The 12907-nt window shown below is 41.6% G+C and overlaps 1 protein-coding gene across 1 annotated transcript in view; it reads right to left on the bottom strand.

The window, feature by feature from the left end:
* KDM5A (lysine demethylase 5A) overlaps positions 1–12907 on the bottom strand; it is a 2605143-nt gene that overhangs the window by 140422 nt on the left and 2451814 nt on the right. Inside the window, exon 26 of the mRNA XM_044088480.1 lies at positions 1865–2085. Coding sequence (XP_043944415.1) covers positions 1865–2085 — 221 coding nt within the window. The remainder of the gene's footprint in view (positions 1–1864; positions 2086–12907) is intronic.

Genomic DNA, 12907 nt, shown 5'->3' with positions numbered 1-12907 from the left:
AAGGGAGACCCACTACTGACCCAGGAAGCTACAGCCCTTTAAGCCTCACCAGCCTCATCTGCAAAGCAATGGAAAGCATCATTATGGATCTTACTGACACAAATACAGTGTCAGTCTACAAGTCCTTAGCCAAAGCCAGTTTGGATTTGTTAAAGGCAGATCCTGCCTCCTACCCATCTGGTCACTGATGCATTTGACTCAGGCAAATCAGTTCACACTGTCTATGCCCTGGCCAAGGCCCTTAATACTATCAAACATTCTGGCATTACTGACAAGCTAATCAATCTGAATATAAGCCTTTATGTTAACTGCTGGGTAGCACACTGGCTACCTGACAGAACCTGTATCTATTAGTATGGGAGGATCACTCTCTTTGAAGACAGTAATTATCACCAGTGTCCCATGCTAAATGATTCTAAAACTCCTTCTCTTTGGTATTTCCTTCTCTAATGACAAGGCTGACATCAAGGGCCTGTGGCTGACCAAGTTTGCGGATGAGTGCAAACTTGGAGTTGTCATTAACTCCTCATCTAATTTTCAGATTCATCAGGAGGGACTAACATGCAGCAATAAGTGGTGCCTGGACACTGCCTAAAAATAAATGCCATGGACTGCAGCAATGTGGCCTTTGGCACAAGTGGGTATACATGCACCTACCACAAAGGTGACACTCCTTTGAAAGTTGACTCAGCCATTAGGGAACTGGGCATTTTCACTAACTAACTATCCTTTATCAACATGCATCCACTGTTGTGAAATGCTTTTATATTGCCAGATATCATCCCTCTCTATCCCCCCCATCAGGTCCATAATAGTGTATAATACCTCTTTTGTATGCACTTCTCTAAGCAAATGACCCCAGCTTGAGAGACTCCAGTTTTTCCCTCACTAAGATAATCAAAGGCATGTCTTCCTTGAGCTAACCAGACTGTTTAAAGCACTCTCTCTCTCTCTATCTCTTCTCTATTTCCTACAGACTAGTGAGAGGTAACCTTTGTCTAGCCTACAGAAGCCTTAAAGGATCCAATCCTATGCAACCTCCTGCATACCTGCAAGAGTAATAGCACCCTAAACACCTGATCAAGAGATCGCAACTTTCATTAAACCATAAACAGGACCTGATGACAAGATAGATATATATTCCAGAGGCTCCCTCATTTACGGGATAGTCTTTCTTTGGATACAAGGCAAAGAAGCTCCCTGACCCTCTTTAAGCATAACATAGTTGAATGGATGGGCAATCCTACATACACCATGATTCTAGCCCCTCAAGCTCTCAATGAAAGAAGCCAAAACTAGGTATAAATTAGCCATTTCAATGGATACCTTTAATATAGAATATTCTGGCTAGGCTACTAGTGGTTGTACCTCATTTTCCTCTTACCCTGTTACACTCCTGCACAACTTCTCTCACATTTTTTCTCCCTAAGATGATCCTGCATAAGAAGAATAGAGAACTTGCTGTATCCCAATGCATATACTGAAATACTATACAGATACTAATGAAATGTGCACAGGATTAACATCAATGCTTATTTGGACAACAATTATTTGACTTTGTGTACTTCTTTTCTGGTTTAATGGCTATGAAACCTGTTATCTTTGTAAATGGTCCAGCAGAATGCATTTTTCTTCTAACAGTTATGCTAAAATGCAACTACATACCTACAGGTAAAATATGAAATGCAAGTAACTTTGTGCAACTACATTAAAAAGTAATTAGTCACACTGTACTGTTAATTTTAGCTTGTCTTCAGAGTTTTTCTTCCCAGGTATGCACAGTAAATGACTATACGCAACTACACATTTCCACGCAACAAAAATAAACAAATCAAGCTTGCATTTTATGTTTCAGCAACTCTACCTCCATAACCTGCAGGAACTTTTCTTCAGAAGGTGGATGTGTAGCTTGTAAAATTCTCCAGATGTGCTGTGTCTCATCCAAGGATACCTCAAGCAAGTCTCCAACCATCATCAGATCTTCCAGCTGAGCCTTTGCCCCTGGAGAGAGTTCTAGGACAGGTGGCTCTAGGCTACGGGGTACCAATGGGGTCTTTCGTGGCTGCTTCCGTGGTGTTCCAGAACCTAATCAGAAAAATCAAAACAACACAGTTTTAAGGGGCATCTTGCTCAACGTGTTGTAATGTCATACTTAGGATTTAAGCGTCATGATAAGCCTGATCTGGGAAAGTGGTATCTAGGTGTAACAACGTCAGGTTAAAAAAGTGAAGAAATCCCTCTCTTACAAGTTACACATTTTTGAAGCACAAAAGCAGATGATGATGTACAACTTATTAGTTCATACAAAGCTAATTCAAAGTTACTTGACTGTTTGTTTACCTAAAACAAGTTAGTGTGAATCCTCCAAGAACTCAATTAGAACTTCTAATTAGTAATTATGGCCCTTAAGATCATGGGCAATGATGAGTGACAATATTTGGATTTATTTCTTTAATTCATTTCCCAGGTAGGTCATCTAGACAACAGGGGCCTCTTTTCATTCAGTGCCTAGTTAAACAAAGAAAATTTCCTCTTATCTACCCCATTGTATACCACAAGACTCTATTCTTGGTCCTTTTCATTTAACATCTTTATAACCAATCTTCATACTTCTATACAACAAGCATGTCTTGTACAGTATGGACACAATTCCATCTTTATTTGGCTTTAAGGCAATACAGACAATTTCAAAAAGATTATACAACATGTCTTTAACTCTACTGAAAATTGACTTTGTAACCAACAACTCCTTCTTAATACAAAGAAATCCAACTCCTTTTATTTTTTCCCCAAATCACTTACCCATGAGAAAAATAAATGTAATCACATCCCCAAGCAATACACCAATTGAACAGTGCCTCACACAAAACTGCTGGGGATTACAATAGATGACAACCTCAAACTTCAGGCAGTTGAGTTCTTCAATAGTACTTTTGTGAATGCCCTTAATACAGTCGCTCCCATTAGAAAACGTAGAACTAAAGTAAACTATGCCCCTTGGCTGAGTAGGAGCACAAAAGCCTTGCTGAAGTCTGGAGATAAAGATGGAAGAGCTGGAAAAAGAATAACACTAGCCTAGACAGACAACTACCAACAACTTCAGAATCAGGCCAAAAACAAACAAAACTGGATAAACAGAACTACTTCCTAGGTATCCAAAACAAACACTCCAAAACCCCCAAAAGTTCTGGCAAGCTATCAATTCCCTTCTAAAATACGGCAAAACTACCACCCCAGCTCCAAACACCAACACTAATAATGGCAGCACAGCTTCTCAATTTAATTATCACTTCACAGAATCTGTTCTGTCATTATCTACCCAACTATCCATGAATAACTCTATATCCACCCCCACTACAAGTCACAATAATATACCTTCCTTTACAGTCTCACCTGTGCCAACCTCCAGAATTAAAAAATTACTGTTAAAAATGAAACCTACTACTCTCACAGCCGATGGTTTACCCACTATTTTCCTAAAAACAGCAGCAGAATCCTTAGTTTACCCTGTCTCAATTCTTATCAACCACTCCATACAGGAAGCATACATCCCTCAAGTTATGGAAAGTGTCATATATTATCCCTCTACACAAAGGCGGCACTTCTATGAGCTATCAAACTACCGTCCTATTGCTATCCTATCCCCCCATCTAAGCTCCTTCAGAAATGCATTGACACTCAAGTGATGCACTTCTTAAATTCACATAATCTCCTCTCTTTCACACTTCCGCCCAAACCACAGCACAACTACTGCACTTCTCTCTTTTACTAATCAGGTTAAACAACTTAGAAACAACAACAGTTTCATATCAGCTATATTCTTAGATCTCTCTAAAGCATTTGACACGGTCTCACATACCATACTATTAGACACTCTATCCTCCCTGTCCTTTGCCCCCTCTACTATTGCTTGGTTCAAAACCTATCTATCTGACAGGAAACAATCTGTCCAATAGCAAGGTGTGTGATCACCTCTACTGCCAGCTACCATAGGCATACCACAAGGCTCAATATTGGGGCCACTACTATTCTCCATTTTTACCAACAAACTACACAACTTCACCCAGCATGCCTCACTTATACAGTATGCAGATGATTCAACATTAATCTTCTCAACCCCATCCCTAACCACTTAACAACAACTTACCCAGGAATCCTTCAGCTCTGTGGAAAAATGGATCACTGATATCCAACTTATCCTAAACCCCCAACAAGACCAAATTACTCCTATTTACCCCCAACAAATCCAAAACCACTCGTCTTACCTTCAGTATAACCTCCAGTAATGGCACTGCAATTTCTCCCTCTCCCCATACTAAGCTCCCTAGTGAAGAAGTAGATAAAAATCTTCACTTTGATGTCCATATTTCGCAACCCATCAAAAAAGTACATAAAAAAATGGGAACTTTATACAAACACAAAAAAGTGCAGTTGTGTACCTACCATAAATGTAGATGTTCGAGTGTATTCACTGGTGCAGTCATTACTCTTGGGTTATCCTGCTGGCAGGCTACCCTCAGTCGGTCAGAATTCCAAAGTCTAGGTCCGGCGTCGGTTGCTGTCGCCTCTTCCCTGATGTCAGTGCGCCAGAGGTATAAAAGATGCAGCCGACGGCATTTTCTTCAGTTTTTCTTGCCCCAGATGTCAGGTGCCCCCAAATTGGTAGGCTGTAAAATATGCCAATAAAAATGCGCAAAAATAACATTTTCTTTATCTACAAGCAAATACACCAAATAGGTTGTATAGGATAGAGAAGTGCAGACAAGTCCCAGCAAAGAGAAGGGGGATGGTGGGTGGGTAACCTGGACTGCAACAGTGAATACACTCGAACATCTACATTTATGGTAGGTATGCAACTGTACTATGTTCATCATGTTTCACTGTTGCAGTCATTACTCTTGGGTTGAATCTCAAAGCTGAGGATGGGTGGCTGGGCTAAACAGGATTAGGAGAGGCTATGAGGCCCTGCAGAACTGCAGTGGCAAAGCCTGCTCTGGACTTAGAGTAAAGAGGTAAGTGGTAGTGCTTTGTGAAAGTGTGCATTGAACTCCAAGTTGCAGCCTCTAAGATGTCTTTGGTTGGTACTCCTCTGAGGAAGGCTGCTGAAGTGGCTGCTGCTCTGGTGGAATGAGGCCTAATGCCCTTAGGCACTGATTTGCCATGTTGAGAATAGCAGAAACGGATGCAATGGCCTATCCATTTAGAAATAGTCTGTTTTGAGATAGCCTTTGCTAGGAGTAGAGCTGTTTTCCAGGATAAGAATTTTATATCTGCTGTAGAAGATGGCTTGAAAGGAGGCAGTGTGAGTTTTTCCAAAATATAATTGCGGTCCCAGGCCGGAATTGGTGCTCTCTTTGGAGGCCTAAATGTTTTTGGCCCATCTGAGGTACTGCCTTATTAAAGGATGAGAAAAGATGTGTGGTTCCGTATTGTAATGGGCTGAAATGGCAGAGGCATGAATCTTAATTGATGAGAAAGAAAGGCCTTTGTTCAGCATCTCAGTTAGGTATTGTAAAATCTGAGGGATATTTGGTACACACGTGTCAATGCCTTGTTCCTGGCTCCAAGCACAGAATCTCTTCCATTTTTCTGCATAAGATTTTCTGGTACTGGGCCTTCTGGCCTCCAAGATAACATCCATAACAGCTTTTGAAAGAGGTGTGTTCTGAATGGTTACATTATCCGCCATGCTGCCAGATTTAAGGTCCTGAGTTGGCTGTGCAGGATCGGATTGTTTTGTTGGGTCAGCAAGTGACAAGTTTGAGGCAATACCCATGCCGGACCTTGTGACAAGCTCTTTAGGACTGGGTACCAGTGCTGGCGTTGCCAGTCTGGTGCAATCAGTATCAATCAGTATCATTTTTGGCTTCTCTTGTCTGACCTTTAGGAGTACCCTGGGAAGGAGAGGCAGTGGAGGAAAGGCATACACTGTTAGGTTTTTCCAGCTGAAGGATAGGGCGTCCACTTTCCATGCTTGTCTGTGATAAATCCTTGTGCAAAATCTCTGCAATTGGCAGTTGTGAGGGGAGGCAAATAGATCTATGTCTGGGCATCCCCATTTCCTTATTATCATGCTGAAGACTTGTGGATCCAGTTTCCATTCGTGGGGATCCATGAGGTTTCTGCTTAGTTTTTCTGCCAGAGTATTTGTTTTTCCTGGCAGGAATTGTGCTTGCAGGTGAACTTGAAAAGCCAATGCTGTGTCCCATAAGGTCATTGCTTGTCTGCAGAGGGGGTAGGAATGTGTACCTCCCTGCTTGTTTATGTACCACATGACCGTAGTATTGTCTGCCTTTATCAGTAGCTGTCCTGGATGAAGCAGGTCCTTGAAAGCTGTCAGCTAGCATCTCTTTTTGACTGATGTGAAGATGCATGTGGTTTGCAGGCCATGTGCCCTGAATACATTTTCCTGCCATATGGGCCCCACAGGCATAATCTGATGCATCCGTTGTTAGTGTCTGTCTGGCTGTGGACAAACTGAATGGCAGACCCTTGTTGTGGTGACAGGCTTCTGCCCACCATTGAAACTCCTGTTGCAAGCAGAGAATGAGTGTAATTACTGTCTCCAGGCTGTGGCAATGCTGATTCCAAACACTTTTTAGATACCACTGTAATTTCCTCATATGCAGTCGGGCATATGGAATTAGTAGAATGCAGGATGCCATGAAACCCAGGGCCTGCAGGATTTTCCTTGCAGATAAGTGGGGTTTTGTTGCCAATTTTTTGAAGTAAGAAGTCAGATGCTTTGTTTGTCTGGCGTGAGATAAGCCATCTGGGCAGTTATATTTAAGCTTGCACCCAAGAATATCATCTCTTGAGAGGGTGCTAGTTTTGATTTCTTTTCATTTACGGTGTACCCTAGGCCAGTTAGTAATCTTTTTACAAACGTCAGATGCTTTAAAAGAACGTCTTTGGTCTTTGCTTGAATTAGGCAGTCATCCAAGTAGGGATATATTTGAATTCCTCTTTGTCTGCAAAACGCAATTATTGGTGCCAGGTATTTTGTGAAGACCCTGGGCGCAGTAGATAAGCCAAAGGGAAGTGCAGAGAATTGGTAATGCATTGAGCAAGCTATGAATCTGAGGTATCTTCTGCAAGACTGCCTGATTGTGACTTGCAGGTATGCCTCTTTTAGGTCCAAAGTTACGAGCCAAGCCTTCTTGCCCAGCATGGGAAGTAGCTGCTGTAGAGTCAACATCTTGAATTTTGGAACTTCCAGAAACGTATTTGGTATAGACAGATCCAGTATTGGTCTCCAGGTTCTGTCCTTTCTGGGTACTAGGGAAAAGTCTGGAGTAAAATCCTTGCCCCTGCTCTTGTTGTGGTACTTGCTGAATGGCCCTCATGTCCATGAGGGCTGTAATTAGTTTTTGAGCCTCTGCCCATTGGTTGTGTGGCAGGTCTGGCATACCTTTTGACCTTGGTAGAGTGTGAAAATGGAACCTGTAGCCTTGGGACACTATGTTCAGGACCCATTTTTCTTGGGTAACCATTTGCCAATTTGATGAAAAAAGTGCTAGTTTTCCCCTCTAAGGGGGCTGTCAAAAGAAAAGTGCTTGGATCTGGCAGAGGAAAGTCATTGGGATTGTTTCCTGTAAGGATGTGATTTGTCTTCTCTGCGTTTGGAGGTAAGAGCAGACCCATTGTTTAGGCCTGTATGAGCCTTGGGGCTGAGATCTGCCTCTAGGATGCCTGTATCTGCCTCTTTGTGGTCTGTCTGACACTGGAAAGGACCAATTTTTAGAAGGCCAGTTCCTGCTAAACCTGGGTGGCTGTACCTGTAAGATATCCTTGACTGTCTGCATGGATTTTGCTTTATCCTCCATTTTTTTTCAACACCTCTTCTGCTTTAGTACCAAACAAAGTATCATGCTGCAATGGTGCATCTAATAATTTTGCTTTACATGATCAGGCAGATTCTGTTCCTTTAACCAAGCATGCCTTCTAATAACAGAACCTGTAACAGCAGCCCTGCAAGAGGCCTCCAACGAATCATAGCCACATTGCAAAGTATACTTTCCCACTTGTTCAGCTGCATGCAGTAAATCCTGCAATTCCTTGTTCTCTGAGCATTCAGTATTTGTCAACAATTTCTGTTTAAGCAGTGACATCAAATATTGCTGATATTTAAGCATATGAAACGGACAATTTAAAGCCCTTACAGCCAAGGTAGCAGAAGTGTAGACTTTTTTCCCCCATCTGTCTACAGCCCTAGAATCCCTATCAGAGGGGACAGGGTTTTTTGCAGAGGAAGCTTTAACCCCTTTGGGACCTTGAGATATAGTTTCTGGGTCAGCAGCGGGGTTCTTATATAGGAATTTATGAGAATCCGGAACCCTGTAGTATCTGTCTGGCTTAGCAGGTGCAGGGGGTAAAGAGTCAGGGGACAGGCCGGACTCTGAAAATACATCATCTACAATGTCTAAAACAGGTGGAATAGCAAGGGTTCTATGCTGAGGAAGCAGCAGAAAGTCTCTGAGCCTTTTCTTAGATTCAGAATAATCTTGGCTCTCCCAGTGGAAATGCTCCCTCATGGTATGCAGGGTTTCCCTAAAAGAATAATCCTCAGGAGTAGAGGCTGAAGGAATGGATTCTTCAGCATCAGAATCCTCATAGGGAAGCATGGAGTAATCCTGTTCAGAAGAGGAATCAGAGGAAATAGAAACCTGATCAGAAGAATCATACTCTGTCTCTTGCCTAGATCTCTTATCAGGAGGGGGATGGGAGCCCCTGATCAAAGTAATTAGGTCTTCGGCCATTTTGAGCATCTATGTTTTAGGCATGGAAGTCTGAGTAGGAGAATGCTGTACTTATTTATTTTTCTTTAGAGCTGCTTTAGTCTTTGTCTTTGAAGCTGAAGATGGCTTAATATATGTTGCGTAGGTCTGAAGACCCCCTCAGAAGCCGATGCCTGCTCAGTGGCTCTGGACCCATCTGAGGGAATGATTTCTGAGTGTCCAATACCCTGAGTATCCAGAGGCCCAGTCGGCTCCACGTGGGAGTCGGAAGCGGCCTGTGGCTCTGAGATAGCAGGCGCCACGGGCTGCGAAAGCGCCTCACTGAGAACCGGCGACCAGGCTAGCAGAGGCCTCATCGGTTTTGGACCTCAGATGCCTATCCTTTTCCTTGTCCTTGTGTCTTTGTAAACTCCAGTTGTTGGCTAATCTGACGGCATTATATAATTAAATCTTCGGCCAAAGTAATGAAATGCAAAATCAAACAGACGCTTAATAATGCGTTGGTTAAATCTAGCACAAAACCGACAGCTAGCAATGTTGTGATCACGGCCTAGGCAAGGAATACAGTACGAGTGAAAATCCTTATGAGGTATTTGCTTCCCACAAGAAATACAACTGTTAACTTTTTCTGACATCGGTCTGGAGCAAGAAAAAAGTTTCCCCAACGGGGTACTTAGCTTTAATGAAGACTTTGGTTCTGAAATTTGGATTTGAAAATCTCAGGAGTCGGCCGACCGGCACTTGCGAACTGCTTTTGCTTCGGGCACCGCGCGGCAAGAAAGACTGAAGAAAATGGCGTCGGCTGCATCTTTTATACCCCTGGCGCACTGACGTCAGGGAAGAGGCGACAGCAACCGACGCCGGACCTAGACTTTGGAATTCTGGCTGACTGAGGGTAGCCTGCCAGCAGGATAACCCAAGAGTAATGAATGCAACAGTGAAACACGATGAACATCTTCCTATCAGACCAAGCACGGGTCACCCTAGCCTAAACCCACCTTTTGTCTATCCTGATGTATGCAGCACCAATCCTAACACACATCAGGAAATTAGACCTAGACAAACTTGAGTCATGTTACAATAAGATTGCAAAATTTGCCAATAACTATGGTTTTAGAGGAACTACAGTGGCTAGAACTTCCTCAATTACTTAGTTACCACCAACTAATTCTTGCCTACAACATTCTAAAGAATCCTCATAAGACTCCAGCTCTAAACCAACTACTAACCCAATATTTGGCAAATCGTCCTCGCCACTCAACCAACAAAACCCTCTTCTGTATATCCAATGCCAACAACACTGCAGGGAGAGCTCTTTTTTCTCTCATGCCATAGCTAGAAAGTGGAATAACCTCCCCCAGTATGTGTCTTCTGCACCATCTATATCACACTTCAAAAAAGTCACATTTCATGGATTCCTGGCTCTGTCCTTGCATCACATAAATATTTTCCTTCTTTCTTCTACTCCTTCTTACCTTCCTCTCTTCTCTGCTTACTGCCTTTATGCTACAGTGCTAAACTCCTCAGTTGACTGCCATCTGGGGCCTAATTATGTGCAAATTAAGCTTGCTTGGAACAATCCATTGTAAATATATATTATTTCTTGTGTGATTTGTCTTTTTGCTTGTATAATTACCATTGCAAATATTGTTTAAGGTGGAGCTTTTCTCCCCGGGCCTCCTCTGTAAATGGACCTCATTCCAGTCAGACTTTCCCGGTCAACAAAAGTAAAATAAATAAATAAAATATGACATCCCTATATAAAGCAATATAAAAAAATCATAACAAATAGGAATATAAAGAGCCAAAAAATTGCATCTACAGAAGTCATCCCTTACTTACTCCACTCTCTGTTATATGGTTTTCCCATCTAGATTAACCACCAGGCCACCCTATAATGTAAATTACAACACTGTTACAAAAAGATAGCTAGATTTGCAGCTCATCCATGTCACAGAACACGTAGGTAGGTACTAGGCTATTAGCTCTAGGGCCTATATAAGCCTAGCCAAAAAGGTACCCTGGCTTTCGCCACCCAAGAAAAGTAAAACATCACTATTCTGCACTAAAAACTCTAAACTGGCTGGAACCATCCTACCAACTAAATTACACCTAACTTCTCTTAACACGTGAAATTATATTTTCTCCCATTTCTTGCTCAGCTGTAAGTACAATTCTCGGCCACTGCCTCCCAAATCGACACCTTTGATCTTCTGAAAAAAATCTGCTTGACATCTATAAGCCTTACAAAAAAACGTGGTCAAAATATGTACTCACACTATGTAGTAAAAGTCTGCAATATAATCCTTGCATCCTTTAGGGAACTAAATAGCATTAATTTATTTAATCTACAACTAAAAGAATTCCTCTCGGCTGCTGGCTTTGCACTTGCTGCTCTCCTGACCCCCTGGTTAATATTTCAGCTCTTTCTCCTCTAATACTTACATACATCCTATCTTTCCTTTTCCTTGTTTTTATTTCTCTTACTCATACTCTAATTTCCCTTACTCTCAAGCTTGCTTTTACTCATCATTTCTCCAGTCTCCCATATTTACTCCAATTTTTACCTCTTACAAATACTCTTCTCAGTCTCCCTTCTCTCCCTCAATCTTATCCACTGTTTGACTTTTCTACTCTTGTCAGTTGCTTTATGAGTGAGTAATAAACTCCTGCATTTTTGTCAACATGTTTCAATGTTATACGATATTATATTTACCTTGTTCTAACAATGGTATATGTGCATTATTCTAAATGTCAAATATGTATTAATATTTATATAAATGCATGTATGCTGTAATAAGGTGTCAGTTTTAACCTATGTATATGTATTTCCTGTTCTTTTATTTGTGGAGCTTTTCTCCCCAGGCCTTTGCTGAAAAATAGAAGTTATGTCCTTACCATAACGTTCCATGTGGAGTGTTCATCTCGCCTTTGTTCTTACACATGGGTTCGGAGCCGATCCTCGGCTCCGTGCAGTCCTCTTGCAAGCTCTGCATCGAGAAGAAGCTCGAGACAATCTAATACCCACAATCCCCCTCTGCCTTTACCTCAGATCTAGTTTGCAAGCAAACCAATCTCCAGAGAGAGCACATTCATGCTTACATCACATATGCAAAGAAATAAGAATCTATACATAACTATATATAGAAAGACAAATAGACATATATATATATATATATATATATATATATATATATATATAGCCAATAAATCCAATAACCACGGAAGCAGTTCACCAGCGATGACCAACACACTTTATTGCAAGCACAGAAAACTAATCACTGCAAAACGTAAACGCTGTTAACATCCACAATGCGTTTTCGTCTCCACAAACATGTAAGACTTCTTCAGACTAACAAATGTAATTTAAAATCACCTAATATACTCACATGTGGTCTGTGCCGACCAATAAAATTCATTAAATTCATAATTAACATTGAAAACATCTGTTTACATGCCAACTATGTACACAATATTTGCAGCAGCAGCAGGATGCTCCTGGCCAGGCATCAAAAGAACGTTCTTCTTAAGGGCGGGAGGGTGGGAATGTAAGAACAAAGGCGAGATGAACACTCCACATGGAACGTTATGGTAAGGACATAACTTCTATATGTGATAGTGTTCAATCTCGCCATTTGTTCTTACACATGGGTAGCGTCCCTAGCTCCTTGTTCCTGAGGAACTCACGGAAGGACGTTCTTGAGCACAGTGGAACCAAAGGTTGCCCTGTCCCTAGAAGCCTTGTCTACCTTATAATGAGAAATGAATGTATGTGGCTTAGACCAAGTAGCAGCCGCACAAATAGCGTCCAGTGGTAGGCGGGCTGCATGAGCCAAAGATGTAGACACTGACCTTGTGGAATGTCCTTTGGGTTTTTGCAAAAGAGTTTGATTTGAAGAATCGTAGACATAGATTATACAATCCGTTAACCACTTAGAAAGAGTTCTTTTGGTAACTGCTAGTCCTTTCCTGCTATCAGCAAAAGCCACAAAGAGTTGATCAGTTTTTCTGTGATCTTTTGTTCTATCCAAGTAAAATCTTAGTTGTCTGTGAACATCTAATTTGTGCAACATATACTCCATTTTGTTGGAGTGATTTTTGAAGAAAGTGGGTAATTCAATGGACTGATTAATATTGTTAATAGAACACACTTTAGGGAGGAAGGATGA

The sequence above is a fragment of the Protopterus annectens genome, chromosome 11.part0 (assembly GCF_019279795.1).
Source record: "Protopterus annectens isolate FY-2018-M chromosome 11.part0, PAN1.0, whole genome shotgun sequence".
NCBI classification, from domain to species: Eukaryota; Metazoa; Chordata; order Ceratodontiformes; family Protopteridae; genus Protopterus; species Protopterus annectens.
The sequence above is the reverse complement of the archived record's forward strand: the minus strand, read 5'-3'. Positions and strand labels throughout refer to the sequence as shown.